Source organism: Crotalus tigris, unplaced genomic scaffold (genome assembly GCF_016545835.1).
Source record: "Crotalus tigris isolate CLP2741 ecotype Arizona unplaced genomic scaffold, ASM1654583v1 scf7180000018346.393812, whole genome shotgun sequence".
Lineage (NCBI taxonomy): Eukaryota > Metazoa > Chordata > Lepidosauria > Squamata > Viperidae > Crotalus > Crotalus tigris.
In genome coordinates, this window is record NW_024096955.1 from 177,018 (window position 1) to 193,249 (window position 16,232).

Consider the following 16,232-nt stretch of genomic DNA (forward strand, 5'->3'; position numbering starts at 1 on the left):
ATTTGGTCTTCAAATGGGGATTAAGATTTATGAAACTCAACTGAGGTACAGCATGCATCAGTGTGTTCACGTATATGTTGTCACAGTATTCCCTTTCTGATAAGTCATGTTTTACAAAGCATGGAAACAGAATAAAATATAGCAAGTCTAAGAAATTAAAGGCATGAAATAAGATTTTTTTAAAAAAACAAAACAAAACTATTTCTCAAGATTTTATCTTCTCCATCTAATTATGACTTTCTCAGTTCACCCTATCTTCTTAGTCCTTTCATCTTCTGTCATACAAATATTCTGCACTTCAAACCCCCTTCGTTCTCCTTGTGCGAACAAATCATGTACTGTACTTTTTCCTACTGTTTACTCATTTCCAAATTCAGTCCACATTCCTTCTTGACCTATCTTTTTATTTCAGCACACATACATCTATAAAGTGACCATTCCTACAGTATCCACTTGGCTTCCCTTGACATAACTACTCTCACCTCCCAATGACCCTGACCAGATATAACTTCCCCGTCACAAGACCCTCACTCGACACCCCCCCACCTGAAGCCTTTATAAACAGAAGAACACTGACACTGACATCCCCTAAACTCTACTGAAGATGTTACCTAGCCTGGTAACGAAATGTTTGGAAACCAACCCACAAGCTCAGAGAACCGACCTTCATCTTCATAACTACTCTCATTTCCACATAACAAAATGGGGCACATGCAGGCTGTTAAAGCACGGCCATTTTTACTTATTTCAACACTCTTTACAATCCAGTACCTTCTACTAGACCAGGGGTAGGCAACCTTGGCTCTTTTATGACTTGTGGACTTCAACTCCCAGAATTCCTGAGCCAGCATGGGAGTTGAAGTCCACGAGTCATAAAAGAGCCAAGGTTGCCTACCCCTGTACTAGACTTTCATATGGTGACATTTCTCACTTTTTCCATTTTTAAGAGATCTGGTGGTGCAGTGGTTAGAATGCTGTACTGCAGGCTACTTCTGCTGACTCCCGGCTGCCAGCAGTTTGGCAGTTTGAGTCTCACCAGCTCAAGGTTGACTCAGCCTTCCATCCTTCCAAGAGGTTGGTAAAATGAGGACCCAGAATGTTGGGGGCATGACTATGCTGACTTTGTAAACTGCTTAGAGAGGGCTGTAAAGCACTGTGAAGTGGTATATAAGTGCTATTGCTATTTTAGCAAGGCACACAAATTCATCTGTTTGCTTTTGTGTTCTATTTACATACAACTTGCATTATTCACAACTGCCTGGGCCCACATTCCTCACAATATCACATCATCAAACCTTTGCTGCAAATCATTTCATATGTCAATTAACAACAGGGCATTATCTGCACATGAATATACACATATGTTCACATCCTCAATCAACACACTTCTAACAGGCCCACAAACATTCCTCACACATTTATCAAACACACTAAACAATGAAAGAGACACACTGGTCTTACTCTCTACTTAATACTAAACCAGTTAAAAATGCCATTTATTTTCTCAGATGCTTTTCTATATTTCTCAATGAAGGATAATATCTAGTCTGTTGACCCCTGCCTGGCATAAAAACAGCACCACAGTTACTAAATTTGGGTCATTGTACCCTCTCCTTCCATTTCAATCAAAATTCTTCCAAATACCTTCTCAGGTACTCTTAAGAAGTTAATGCCTCTGCACTTATTGTCCTCACCACATTTCCTTTTGCATAAAAGAACAATAATAGAATTTCCCCAGGCATTAGGCTAACAAACAACTGGCATCAGCCCATGAATTTCTACTTTCACAGACACTGAGAATAACTTGGATGATACCCTTTGTATGTCCAGACATACATTTTAGCCCTTTCATTCATACCTACCTATGCACCTGTACTTTTTTTGAAGCTATTACATACTTCCCCACAACATGTTTTCCCCCCATTTCATTTGCTAATTTATGCTCTTTTACCATTTATGCTTCTCAGATTCCAGGCCTCAATTTTCTTTATGCTATGACAGCCACCATAAAGACTGACTTCTATTGTTCATCACAACTTTTGCCAGTTAAGGAGTCTTATAAAACAGGGATGTCAAACTGCCAGCCTGTGAGCCAGATGCGTCATGCCGAAGCCGCGCCCACCCCAGCTCTGGCAATGGGAAAAAAGTTGAGATACATCATGTGACACGGCGAGTTTGACACCCCTGCTATAAAAGGTATGGGCTAGGATTTCAGTCACAGACATTTCCAAGCAACCTTTAGCATTACCTGCTATCATTAGCTACAGTACCAATTTACAAGCCACAAACACAACCAAAACTCAATTCTGACCCAAGCAAGGTTAAATTACTTTATGCAAGCTAGGTTCAAGATGGCATAATAAACTTAGGAGGTACATGGAGTGTACTGAAACAGATATATGTTGCCTGTGTGTTTAAGTTATCTGGTATAGGTAGTCCTTGATTTACAACCATAATTGAGCCCAAAATTTATGTTGCTAAGTGAAACGTATGTTAAGTGAGTTTTGCCCCACTTTATGACCTTTCTTGCCAGAGGTGTAAACTGAATCATTGCAGTTGTTAAGTTAATAACATGGTTGTTAAGTGAATCTGGCTTCCCCCATTGACTTTGCCTATCATAAGGTCGCAAAAGATGATCACATGACACTGCAACCGTCATAAATACAAGTCAGTTGCCAAGCTTCCAAATTTTGATCACATGACCATGGGGATGTATCAAGGGTCATAAGTGTGAAAAACAGTCATAAGTCACTTTTTCAATGCGGTTGCAGCTTTGGGTTGTCACTAAATAAACTGCTGTAAGTTGAGGACTTTGGTCACCTAATGAGAAGGAAGGACTCACTGGAGAAGGGCCTAATGCTGGGAAAGATTGAGGGCAATAGAAGAAGGGGACGACAGAGAATAAGATGGCTGGATGGAGTCACTGAAGCAGTAGGCGTGAGCTTAAATGGACTCCAGAAGATGGTAGAGGACAGGAAGACCTGGAGGAACGTTATCCATGGGGTCCCGATGGGTCGGACACGACTTTGCAATTAACAACAACAACAACAAAGTCGAGGACTATTGTACAGTGTTCCTGAACATGCAGCCCTTTGTTCCTCTATGCAGTCTGGTTGTTACCAATCCTGACTTGGGTATTATGGACGCTGAGGTTGGGATATCTAGATATCGTCTGCCTGAGTAAGCTTTTGGAAACAGCACAGTCATCTTGGTATGTTCTTTTTAAGTAATCTCTGTGATTGCAAATTAGCACTAGGCAAGCAAAGTCAGGCAAGTGGAGTTACTATTAGCAAGGGCACTTCTGTCTTTCCTGCCGAAAATTGCGCTGAAGAAGAGCAGAGCCACTAATTTCCAGTGGCAAATACTAGCATCTGTTTCCCTCTAGTTTCCCAACATGTTTCTCTGTAAATTGCTTACTAATCTAGAAGTCCTACTGAACTACTATTGCCTCTCAGTAATATTATCACAGTGTGTGATAAAAATGCAACTTTGGTCTCTGTCCTGATTGTTATCTCTCCAACTGATGAACAGTTATTGTCTTTACAATTCTCTTATTTCTCAAGTCTTAAGATCGGCTATAGCCAGGGAAAAAGCATCAGAAAAAAAAGCTTCTTCTGAAATGAGGATAGTGAAGCGAGATTATTCAGCCATCACTCCTTTTAGTAGCATAAAGCTTCTGTCGTACACAATCTGCCTCAGAAATGGAGCAGGTGAAAAACTGTTGCCCATTGAATAAGCAAAGCAAGAGAAAAAGCAAAGGTCACCCATTTTGCACAATCTCCTCAGGAAGACAGGAGAAATGAGCGCCACCTGGTGGCTAAAATGACCAGGTTTTTGCAAAATACAGTACAATGAAGCTATCTTGGATACACACATAATTGCTTCACCATTAGCATGTCTGGCACTAAGGAGTTTGGTATCTAATATGAGCTGCTGCTAAAAAGGAACTTAATTCAGACACAGAATTGAGCAGCATCCTATAAAGAGTCTACCCCAAGCTTCAGTTCAAATGATTCCCCTGTTTATTTTCAGGCTCTTTTCTATATTCCTTTCAGTGCAAGATCTTGTTGTTTTTTTTCTTCAGCAAACTGACTTTTGAACTTATGCCATCACATCACATCACACTTGAGAGGTGGGATTGAGGGCAGTTTCCGAATATACACTGGGGGACAACTATTGCAGACAGACTTGGGAAACCATTTGCAGCTTTTACAGGGCAATCCTGCAAAGGTTAACTTATAAAACTCAAGTTAAAGCTAACACACTTTAGTAGAAGAGGAGGCTGGTCAACAGTGAGCTGAGAATCCTTGTCTCAGATGGAAAAACAAACAAACTCCCCCCCCCCAAAAAAATATCTAAACATGTTATCTTTCCGGTCTCACTCATCAACTATTTCTGTATTTTTTACAACAGAAAGTGGCACATAAGAAAACTACAGCTCTTTAGAGCTGGTCTCTTCATTTCTCTAACAAAAGACAGACATAGCATTCACTCTTATAATCCTATGCAGGAGCTGGGGTGGAGAGGCAATGAAAAACAGGGCAAGGATGAGAAGGTGGACTCTAGTCATCTGCCATCTTGGATGTTATAGGCACTCCTCAAAAGGCAAGCAATATCCAGAGTCCATCAGAGTTGGGCAGCTATAACAACTTTAAATAACCAAACAATTCTTTTTTTATCAATATAGAAAAACAGAGGGCCTGCTGGTTTGGGAATTACACCTTACTTTCAAAGCTATAATAACATGGTATAGAAAATGGTTAAGATATTTGGTACTTAAGGTATCAGCGCTCAAGTTCTCAATGAACCATGGAGCTCATTGTGTAAATTCCTCTTTCCCTGCAACCTACATCTCAAGATTACTGCTGTGGAAATAAAGTTGGGGGAGATCCCATTTGTGGCACCTTGAGCTTCCAAAGCAAAGATGGGATATGCAATAAATGCAATAAAGAACAGCAATTAAAATGACTACCAACACAATAATAATGTCCTTTTGTAGATAACATTTGGATCTCATCCAACAATTAGTAAGCTCATTCCTGTTGTATTATAAACAATTGCTGTACTTGGAAAATATCTTAAAGCAGTGGTCCCCAACCTTTCTGGCTTAGCGGTTCAACGGGGGGGGGGGAAATAGGGAATGGTTCTGTGTGAGTGACAGACGTGTGCATGAGCGCAAGCACCCGCCACTTGTACAAGTGGAGCTGTGTGCGCACACGCTCACCTGCCACTTGTGTGGTCTAAAGTAAAGCTAGAGACAGTGATGGTAGTGTACAATAGTGTAATAATGTGTGGGAAAGACCTGGGAGAACAGGCCAAGTAATGCTGCTAAGGGAACAGTCAAATAAGAGACAACTTAGTCTGCAGCTAGATAATTGGGCGGGCTAGAGGCTCAGAGAGATCCTTCCTAGTTTCTCATGCATTAAAGCAGACATGTCAAACTCGCGACTTCAAATGATGTGACGCGACATATCAGAACTTTTTCCCCATTGCCGGCAATGGGATGGGCACAGTTTCCTCGTGACGCGTCCGGCCGCCGGGCTGGCAGTTTGACACCCCCGCATTAAAGGAAATGGAGAAGCAGAGGGGAATTCTACTTTCAGACTTACAAGTTTCTGTTAATGTAGTTTTACAATAAAGTAGAAATAGCTCAAACGGTTGTATTTCCTGGTCTGTTCTACCTAGTAAGGCTGACAAATAGTTCAATGCTGTGTTACAAGAAAAATCCATGTATTATACTTTTTATTGCCTTTAAAAGGACTCCAAAAGCTGCTGACAAGATCAGCTTGGGTGTATGATACACATGCGCATAATATACGTAGAGAGAAAAAGACAGCAAGATATAGGGTTTTTAATACCATATTGTACTGCTGGGGTGGAGAGACTGGCAGGAGGACTTGGGGACAGGAGCTTGGAGAGTACTGAACTGGCTGCGGAGAGGACTGCAATGCTGGGACCGGCTAAGAGATGAGCAGGAAGGGAAAAGAGAGGGGAGAAGGGGAAGAAACAGGCATGAGAAAAGGGAGGAGAAAAAAGGAGAAGAGAAAAGGTAGAAAGAGATTAGTAAACGTATATACATACAGATAAGCAATTTAAAAGCTCCACCATCGACCGAGCTCTTCCCTCACCCCCTCCCCATCTATTTTAAAGAGGAAAAGAAAGAAAGAAATGAGCGCTCTGGAAAATATTTGGTCAGAGGGAAAGGACAGGAGGAGTTGCACGGTCTTGGATCTCTGGGGAACCCGAGATATATACATATGTATTTTTTCCCTAGCATTTTCCTGCAAGGCATATATATCCCAGCAGAAGTAAGTGTGCATACATTCAGCCAGCCTCATAAAAAAGGATGAGCTGGACAGCCAGGTCTTGAGAACACTGCAGAGTTCAGGAAGCAAACTTCTTCGCCTGCGTCTTAGACCACCTTCCCAATTCTTGGCAGAGGAAAAAAGCAGTAGTTTCAACTCCAACCGGAACAATGGTTTATCTATTTCTACATGGGAATTTTTACACAATCCGCAATTCTACACAGCCCACTAGGCTGGAGCGCATACATTTAAAGCAACTCAGTATGAATGAAAGCTTACTTATTCAAAATGCTTCTTCTGTTTTTCTCATAGTCAGAAAGCAAAAGGGGATAAATATCATTGGACGGTCTAGAGCAGGGGTAGGCAACCTTGGCTCTTTTATGACTCGTGGCTATGCTGGCTCAGGAATTCTGGGAGTTCAAGTCCACGAGTCATAAAAGAGCCAAGGTTGCCTACCCCTGCTCTAGAGGGATGCAGTTAAGTAAGGGGAATAAAACGGGAGTAAATAGTTGGTAAGTTATTTTGTGGATGTCTCGATAGGCTTTTAGGAAAATATCAAAAGGCTGTACATTCTAACGTCAGGAAAGTAAACAAAAGGGCCCACCCCAACCTGGGCATCCTCCAGATGGATGTACCTCAATTTCCAAAACTGTCAGCACCAGCAATGCTGGCTGGAGGATTTAACAAGTTGAAGTCAATACTTCCAAATATTGCTCAGTTCAGGGAAAGCTGAACCCCTCCTATGGGTTTTAAAAAAATATATTGCTTTTGGGTTTTTTTTTCTACTTGGAAACATGAAGGACTAGAAACCAGAACAAAGGAGGTTCCCCTTTCACACATTAAGACACAAATATAAAATACGCTTTTTGAGAACGTGCTATTAGCTGGGGTGGAACACTGGGGGTCTTTAACAAATAAAGATGACTAACTTTAACAAATAAGGGTGATGAAATGAGTCTGGTTTCATCAATAAGATTATAAAGCTTATTAAAAGGCAATGTTGGCTATAAGTGAAAGCACATTAATACAATTTACACTTTATGTCTCCCCATCCCATTTCTAGCTTTATATAAATGATCATGCTTAATGAAAAGTTATTGAAAACTTGCTTACTTTATGCTTGCCTTAATATAAAATGAAATTTCCAAATATATTATTGTTTCTGAAATCTGATAGGAATGCTTATATCCCTTTCCCCTTTAAAAGGAATTTAAATCCAGGTAACAAAATCCTTCTGCTTCTCTAATCATAGGTTATAGTCTAATCTATATTATAGTTATGTACAAGATTGTAACATAGTAAATATGTATGCATTCATGTATTTATTTATATCCTGCCTTTATAAATAACTTAGAGTGATGAATGTACTAATAGCCCTTCCTCCTATTTTCCCACAATAACCCTGTGAGGTGGGTTGGGCTAAGAGAGAATGACTGGCCCAATCTCACTCAGCTGGCTTTCATGCCCAACTACATAACATCATCTGTCTTAGTGAGTGTGGAGTTTGCTCTGTTTATATACAGTAGCTTCCCCTGCAAATATTGGTACTGGTGTGCGTGCGTGTGCATGCGTGTGCGTGCGTGTGTGTGGTGTTTGCGTTTCTCTTTTCTTTGGTAGTTTTTTGATTATAGTTTTCTACTTGTTTGTTTGTTTGCTTGATTAGGGTATTGTTTTCCGCTTTGTCTGATGTTAATTCCTACTTATCTGGATGTTGGCTGCTGGAGCGGATGCATTCTGATATTTTGGTTTCCTTATTAGCTTTTTTATTGTCACTTTTGATTGGTGTTTAAACATGGTTTATCTCTATCTGTTTATTGACGGCTGATCTGTCAAGAATGCCAAGCTTCTAGGAATTTGCTAGTGTTTTTCATTTTAGCTTGGTCTAGGATATTCACAGCTGGTTGTGTCTGTCCATGTGTCATAAAAAAATTAAGAAGCTTCCATTGCATCTTTTGAGTTGGTGGTGTTGGTGTTCATGAATGCACCCTGCTAGTCTTCTGCCTGTCTGTCCAACATAGTGTTGGAGTCCTTATACTCTCTATTTTGTAAGTGACTCTTGTTTTTTTCTTCTTGGGCTACTGGATCATTTGGTTTACTTAAAAGGTTCTGAAGTGTTTTAGTTGATTTGTGTGCTATGATGATACTGTGTGGTGTTAACAGTCTGTTGGTTGTTTCTGAGATGTTTTCGATGCATGGACGTATTATTCTTCTCTTAGTTTGTGTTGGTTGTGCTGTAGTGGATTGAGTGGTCACTTTTTTTTTGATAAAGTTGCATGGATTCTTTTGTTAGTTGTGGTTCTATGGATGTAAAAGAGTGCTATGACCTCAAATGAAACCATGACCTCATTTTCTTCTACTATTGGGTCTTTGATTTTCTGGAGGCAGGGTAGTGGGAAGACAGAATATCTCTGTGAGAGATACAAGCTTCTTTTAAAGGTTTTGATCTGTATTGTATGTTGGAGTCCCTGGTAGTGACACAACTGGATGAAGATGTATATTAAGACTTAAGGCTTCCATAGAAGTTTGGGACAATGGGTCCACTACTTTTCATCTGACCTTTCTTGATTGGTCATTAAGGCTTCTCTTGATCAGGCTGCCTAGTTGTCTAGTTGCTGCATTGGATTGGCATTTACTGGCAAGCAATAGGAGTCAAGGGGCAAAGGTAAAAGAGAGAACCATCTTCACAGTACCTGATGTATGCTTTTTTAGTAGAAGCACTCAGGGCTGTGACCTCTAAGCTGGGAGAATGGCTTGAACACATTCCAGGAACAACATCAGAGCTAATAAAGGAGAATATTTGTAGCTCAGGGTTGAAATGAGGGGTCCTTGATGCTCTCTGAGCTTGGTTGTTGTCTTGCAGATGTCTCATTACCCAAACTAGATAACATCATCAGTGCACTTGCTAGCACATGATGAGGCAAAGGTGCTTTTTCCAAAGGCAACTGGACTTTGTTTTTCCTTGAAGATATTTTGCTTCTCAACCAAGAAGCTTCTTCAGTTCTGACTGAATTGTAGTGAATGGAAGGAGTTATATTGCTTGCAGGCATCTGGTCATTAGGACTCTCTCTGAGAGTTGCTGAGGCCACTTGGAGGTTTATCTGTGCACTCACAGTGCAAATGGGTGTGGAGCCTTCTTGGAACTGCTGAAAGGACCGTGTTGTAAACACGAGATAGGTGGTGTTGAATCCCTCCCCTTCTGTAGAGGGCCGTTCAGTTTTAACACAGATGGCCTCTTTCACCTCCTCTCTTTCCGGAATTGTGCGGCATATGGCTGTGTGGACTTGTGCGGCATATGGCTGTCTTCCAAAGAGTGACCTTTGTCTTTCAAATGCAGATGGATTGCTGAATCTTCTCTTGATGGGATTGTTCCTTCCATTCTCCACCATTCAGTTAGAACGGAAGAAGCATCTCGGATGAAAGCGAAACGTCTTCAAGGAAAAACAAAGAAAGTTGCCTTTTGAAAAAGCACCTCTGGGGACAACCATGACCTGGATGACTGAGAATCTCCACAGACATTTAGCACTGATGATATTGCCTAATTTGTGTAATGAAATGTCTGTGAGAAAACAACCAAACTCAGAGAGCACCAAGGACCCTCTCAACACCAGAGCTGTGCAGAACAACATTCAGAAGAATGTAGTGCAAGGTATGCATGGAAGCCTCAAACGCCAAGGCCTCTGACAGAGCATCTGAGATTGAGGAAAACACACAACACCATTTATGGGGTAAGAAAGGATTTTTGAAAAATAAAATGTAGGATAAAACATAGTAACAGTAACTTACATCAAGTGAAAAAGAGACCTTTGGACTACAATTCTTCATCTAGAGTAGAACCACATATGTATTCATAATGTAAAGCTCCTTTCCATGAATTTGCACTTGGCTTTAGTTAATGACCTTCAAACCCTGGATACCTGAGATCTGCTCTCTCCCATGCTATAGCTGAAGATACACAGTCCATTAAAAGGAAAAGGGGAGAAAAAAAAACAGAGGAGGAAGGGGATGCCTAGAAGGGAGAAAACCTTTTTCATATTTTGTCTTATAAAATATGATACCTGTCTGGCCAGCTCAATCTGACAAAGGTTGGTATGCTCCAGGTTCCATCAATTAAACCATGCCATCTGCTGGGACCGCAGAAACACAACTGCTCTATAGCAGCACCTACTTTCTGGAATGAGGTTCCTCCCAAAATTCAAATGGTCCCCACCCTATTTGCATTTTGAAGGACCTTGAAGACTTGGCTCTTCATGCAGCCTTTGGCAAGGATGACTGGTGCCCCTTTCTTTTTTTTTTTTAATTGGTTGCCATTCGAGTTTGTTTCCTTTGCCGTATCTGTTTTTTTTCCTATTGGTTTTATGTTTTCCTATTGTTCCTTATTTTTTAAATGTTTTGAACCACCCAGAATCGCTGGGAACCAGGTGCCATATACCTGTTAATCAGCATCTTCATCTGGACCAAACTATTAAGTATATACCTATGGGTCCTGCAAGTCATACATACCCTACAATAAGTCATGCGTTGTTTCTGCACAGCAAAATAAACTCAGCAGGCTGAGGTATTAGGGCAGGAGTCGCCCATGATACATGATTAAACTTGACACTCCTCCTCTTGATCTAGTTCAGTACTTCTCAACCTTGACAATTTTAAGGCATGTGGACTTCAACTCCCAGAATTCCACAGCCACCAATGCTGGCTGTGGAATTCTGGGCGTTGAAGTCCACATGCCTTAAAATTGTCAAGGTTGAGAAACACTGATTCTAGTTTGAAGCTGACGCACTTATCAGCACCTTTTTAGAGCAGCTGCGCTTTTTCTTGCGCATGCATGTAACTATATGACCTTAAGAAATGTAAGTGGTACCCAACAAGAGGCAACCAAGGAGGAAGTAAGAGCATGCTCCTTAACTCAAAGCTGTATTTTTTACCATGTTAGCTCAGGATAGGAAGTGCTGGCAGATGCAGTCTGTATACCCCTGCCTGATCCAAATTACCTTTTTCCGCTTCAGGCCTTCTATTCGGCACATCCCTAGTAAAGAATTTAAAGAATTAAGGCGCCCATTCTTCGTATTTCTATTGATGCAGCCTGAAAATTTCCTTGAGGGAGTAAGTTTAGGACATCATTCTTCCCTGCGCTTGACTACATCTGGTAGGATCCAGTTCAGAAATAGAAAGAAAAAAACCCGGACACGGTTTGAAGAGGGAGGTAAATACAGAATGTGTACGCCTCTGCTCTGTCCCTACCAATATAGACCCTGGAGCACTACAGTCTTATCTAGAAAAATCTCCTATTCAAATGTTTTGAGGGTCACCTCAAAATACACGTGACAGGAAGCCAGGCATGTACCCAATTTTGTGCTACAATCAAACCAGAACATGGACAGTCTAAGGGGACTAATTTGTGCACAAGGTCATAAACATTATTCAAGCTTCATATAAACATTTCCGAGTGCTCCACCGGCCACCACTTCCTCAGTAAGGAGCCACAAGGAAGAGCTCCCCACACAGTGGTTAACATTGAATAATGACTCACCTGTGATATGATGTGATTAGTCATTGCTGGCTGTTGCTGCGGTGTGGGTGGAAGTGGCTGCGGCTGCAGTTGCTGAGCGGCACACGGCAAGAGGCTTCGGCCAGGCTGTGCAGAGGAGAGTTGGTTGCAGGCTTCAGGAGTACTTAGAGAGAGACCTTCATTAAAAAAAAAAAATGGAGTGGGCAAGGTGTGAGCAAAGAACCTGCTTTTTTTTCCTGTAAGAAGTGGTGCCGGGGCTCAACAGTGCCTAGAAAAAAACACAGGATTCAAAATCCCAGATTGTATGCAGAAATATGTCTCTTGGTGCTCTCTGAGCTGGCTTATTTTTTTGCAGACGTTTCATTACCCAAACTAGCTAAGATCATCTGTGCTAGTATCTCTAGCACTGATGATATTATCTAGTTTGGGTAATGAAACACCTGTAAGAAAACAAGCAGAGCACCAAGGACCCCTCATTTCGACCCTAAGCTATAAATAGTCTCCTTTATTGGTAGAAATGTGTCTGAATATACTCAATTTCTACTCAAACCTTCCTGTGATTAATTTATGTGGTCCAGGTCTGAGCTGAGATAGTCTATGGATTGATGCTCAGCCTTAGCTTATTGAAACCTTTGTGAAAAGTTGTTTTACTGATTTCTATAGATTCTTCTGAGCATCTCCAAAAAATCTAAAAATAGGTCCATAGCAAATCCATGATAAAAAAAAAAACTTAAATTGTGCAATATTCCATCACTGAAACATCTCTTTAGGGTGTACCAGAAATGATCTGATCATGAAACAGCCTCTTGTAAAGTTGAAATACTTCTGATCTTTTGATCTATTGACCATAATAAATTTTATTACCACTACACTTGACATGTTGAAGATAGAATGGGATGTTCCAAAGACAGAACTTTTAAATCTTGAAATGATTAAAAATAACATCCTGCATAATCCTATTTCACACTGAAAAGACTACTGCGAATGAATCAAACCAGCAAATTATATTTTGCAATACAATAATATAACAAAGCGAAGCTGAATGAGGACATTTCTAGCTTCCTTAAAAATCTTTTAAACTATTTGGGGTTTTTTTGAGGTTCTCTCTCTCTCTCTCTCTCTCTCTCTCTCTCACACACACACACACACACACACACAGAGAGAGAGACAGCAACAGAGAGAGAGAGAGAGAGAGACAGAGACAGAGAAACATACACACAATCTCAACTATTCCCCTACTACTATATTTAAAAACGGTTCTCTTGGTAACAATATCTTTACTTCAAAAGTAGAGGTTTCCAATTAGGAAGAAATGGCTTCCAAATAAATGTAATCCAGAAGATGAAAAACAACATGTGGGCAAGCCATTCCTATGTATACAGTACATTCCAGTCAAAGAAGCTGGTAAAATTAGAAATATTTTTATACTGAGTGCAAAGATGATTTTCATATATTCACACAGTTCTAGATTTGCATCAGCTTCACCTAGTATTGTACTCTGTCTCCATGTACCTTTAAAAATACATTAACTGTATTATACATTTACTTCAAGTAGCAAAAGTATTTTTAAGGCAAAAACCCCATGGCACCCAATCAAAATGCATTTTTCACCTTTTTTTAACACAAAATTATAGCTTTAAGCTAGAGAACAAGGGGGAGATAAAGTAAAATATGCACCAGGATATATTTTCATGTATATATGAAAATAATTTTTATCTGACTTCCAGTTTGCCATCACGACCGCCAGGGACACTGGAAGGTGAGCTCCAGTGTTTGATTTCGTTCCGCTGGGGGATCCTGGAAAGGGTCGAAAGTCGCCCTTTAGGGGCGACGAGCAAGGAGGGGATCCCACTTGAAAATAAGGATTCTATTTGTTAAATATTTAAAAATTAGACCCAAAAGAAAAAAATTATGAATGTTTGATTTATTGATTAACTCAGACAATACATATAATGGTTTTGATTTATTGAAGGGGATACTGTATTATTAATTAGATGATTTAATATGGTGGGAAATAGATAACTTTTAGAAAATAGAACAAGATTATACTCAAATAGATAAGATGTATATTTTGAATATTAGATTCTGTTTTGAATTGAGATAAGGGAAATTTTGGTTACCTAAAGCCTGGAAATTATAAATATCAAGTGTTAAATTTGAATATTGATGGGAAACTAAAAAATGGGAAAAAACCAATAACAGGACATTGTCTATAAAGATTGAATGTAAAAGTAATTAAGAAATGTATAAGCTAAAAATTTATTGATAAATATAATAATGATGTTTTTACTTAGTTGATATAGTAAGAACTGTATTGGCTTAAATACGAGATAGTAGATATTAAGAGAAAAAGAGAGGAAATATTTGATGTTGTAACTTGAGATTTGTACTAAAGATTTTTGTATGTTATTGAAGTATTGATTAACCCAGCCACTACGTTGCTTTTTAAATACTTAAATGTAAAATTAGAAAACTAATAAAATATTATTTTTTTTTTATCTTCAGTGATGTCCAATAGGTCAAATGCATTAATTCACAATAGAGTCACACTACAAAAAAGCAGATTCAGACCACGTTTCCCACTATATTATACATCATGTGACTTTTTATTACAGGAGGCCTTCAAGTTACAATGGCAATGGAGACCAGAATTTCTGTCGCTAAGCGATGTGCTTGTAAAGCTCAACATCACGATTGCACTGCTTAGCGACAGCAATCCTGGCACACCCTATTAACCAACTCCCAAGGGCCATTAGCTGAGAACCTACCCTAATTCAAACCATTCCTGTCTTGGCCCCTCCCTATCTTCACCACCACCACCTGAGCCCCCCGCCCCAATTGCAATCCTTCTGGCCACCCTGCACAGCCCCAGAACCATGCAGTTTTTGGGCTCCTTGTTGCACTGCAACTCAGGGGCTTCTTGTTGTGCCATGCTCTGGGAGCAACAAGACGCCCCTGAACTGCACTGCAGTGCAAGGCTCCAGTTGACTTGAGAAGCCCCAGCTGCCCCTATCCAGCCCAGCATCACGGCCATCCTAGGAAACCCCAGCCACTCCAGCCCAGAGGCAGGGAACAAAAGCTACAGCTACAGTCAACTTTAGCCACCCTAAATTCTGTGGCTCTTTCCACCCTGCACTCCACCCCCATCCCCACCCTTGAGCTGACCTTTGCTGCCGTTTTGCTCCCACTGCTGATGTGGTATGACTGGCCTGGTCCTTCACGAAGCAGCTGGTGGCCATCTCAGGCCTTCTTCTAAAGGTCTCACAAAAAAACTGCCACACGTAACCTTGGGAAGAAAGCCTAGTGAAGGGTCTGGTTGAGCATGCTTGGTCAGCAGTGGGAGCAAGAAAAGGACAAAAGTCAGTGTGGGCAAGAGAGCACAGGGTAGCAGGGGCTATGGAGTGGAGGGACCAAAATTGCAGAGATTTGGGGGCAGGGGAGAGACAGGCAGATGGAGGAATTGAAGTGCCTCTGAAGTCATAAGTTTGGGCCGGTTACCAAGTGCCCAAATTTTGATCACATGACTGTGGGGGTTCTGCAATGGCTGTTCTACAATGGCTGTAACGAAGCCTGGGTATATGTACCATTCATTCAATGCCACTGTAACTTTGAAATGTCACTGAATCAATGGTGGTAACTCGAGGACTACTTGTATATGTAACCTAGTTTAATCTACTGTGCTAAAATCTTAATGCTTTTTGCAAATGTGATGCAAAACTTGAATCTCCAATATACAGATGCTTTACTGGGATACAGAAAGATGCTTTGGTGTTTATTTCTTTAAGTCAGAAATGTTAGGTATCTTCAGTTTAATGAAACAAGGTTTTTAAATTTCCAATGCCTATCCAGGAAACCAAATAAACTTGGTATAACTACAGATCTTTCATCCACTATGAAATGACCAGTAAATTTTCAGTTTAAAAGCTGGGGAAAATTAAGTCTCCTAGAACTTTGGTTTTGCCTGCAACCAAGATGTGGTGCCATCCCAAATGTGATTATTAACTATCTATGACAAAGCAGTGAGACAGCCCAAATCTACACAGTAGGCCTCAAGGATAAAGTTGGATTCCAAATCTTATACAAACAAATGAAATATTAACCTGGGGGAGGGGGGAAAACAGGTGATCTGATTATTATCACCCTATTCTGTATCCCTTTCTTTGGGTTAATTCTAAGGTGAGTCCTTTTTTTAAAATCTCTGTGAAACTTAATATTCTAAACAAAACCCCCTCCCTTCCAAAAACCCTCTCTCTTTTCCCTATACAGGGAAGGCTTCCAGTGTTCTGTTTCTGACTGTAATGGTATGACCATAATTACAGTGGCATTTGAGAAACAGTAGGCACTAACTAGTTTTTACTCCCACAGACATTCTTGCAAGGACAGAATTATCATCACCACTTCCCCTGATGAATGCAAAGGAT

At 40.4% G+C, this 16,232-nt stretch overlaps 1 protein-coding gene across 13 annotated transcripts in view; it reads right to left on the minus strand.

Moving 5' to 3' along the window:
- Nucleotides 1-16,232, minus strand: part of R3HDM2 (R3H domain containing 2) — a 194,005-nt gene that overhangs the window by 26,416 nt on the left and 151,357 nt on the right. For 9 of the 13 annotated variants that reach the window (XM_039350668.1, XM_039350669.1, XM_039350667.1 and 6 more), the window contains 2 exons: nucleotides 11,833-11,987; nucleotides 5,859-5,960 (listed from right to left, as the gene is read on the minus strand). In XM_039350668.1, the coding sequence (XP_039206602.1) occupies nucleotides 5,859-5,960; nucleotides 11,833-11,987 (257 nt within the window). The remainder of the gene's footprint in view (nucleotides 1-5,858; nucleotides 5,961-11,832; nucleotides 11,988-16,232) is intronic. The other 4 variants (XM_039350675.1, XM_039350676.1, XM_039350679.1 and 1 more) reach the window with 1 other exon arrangement.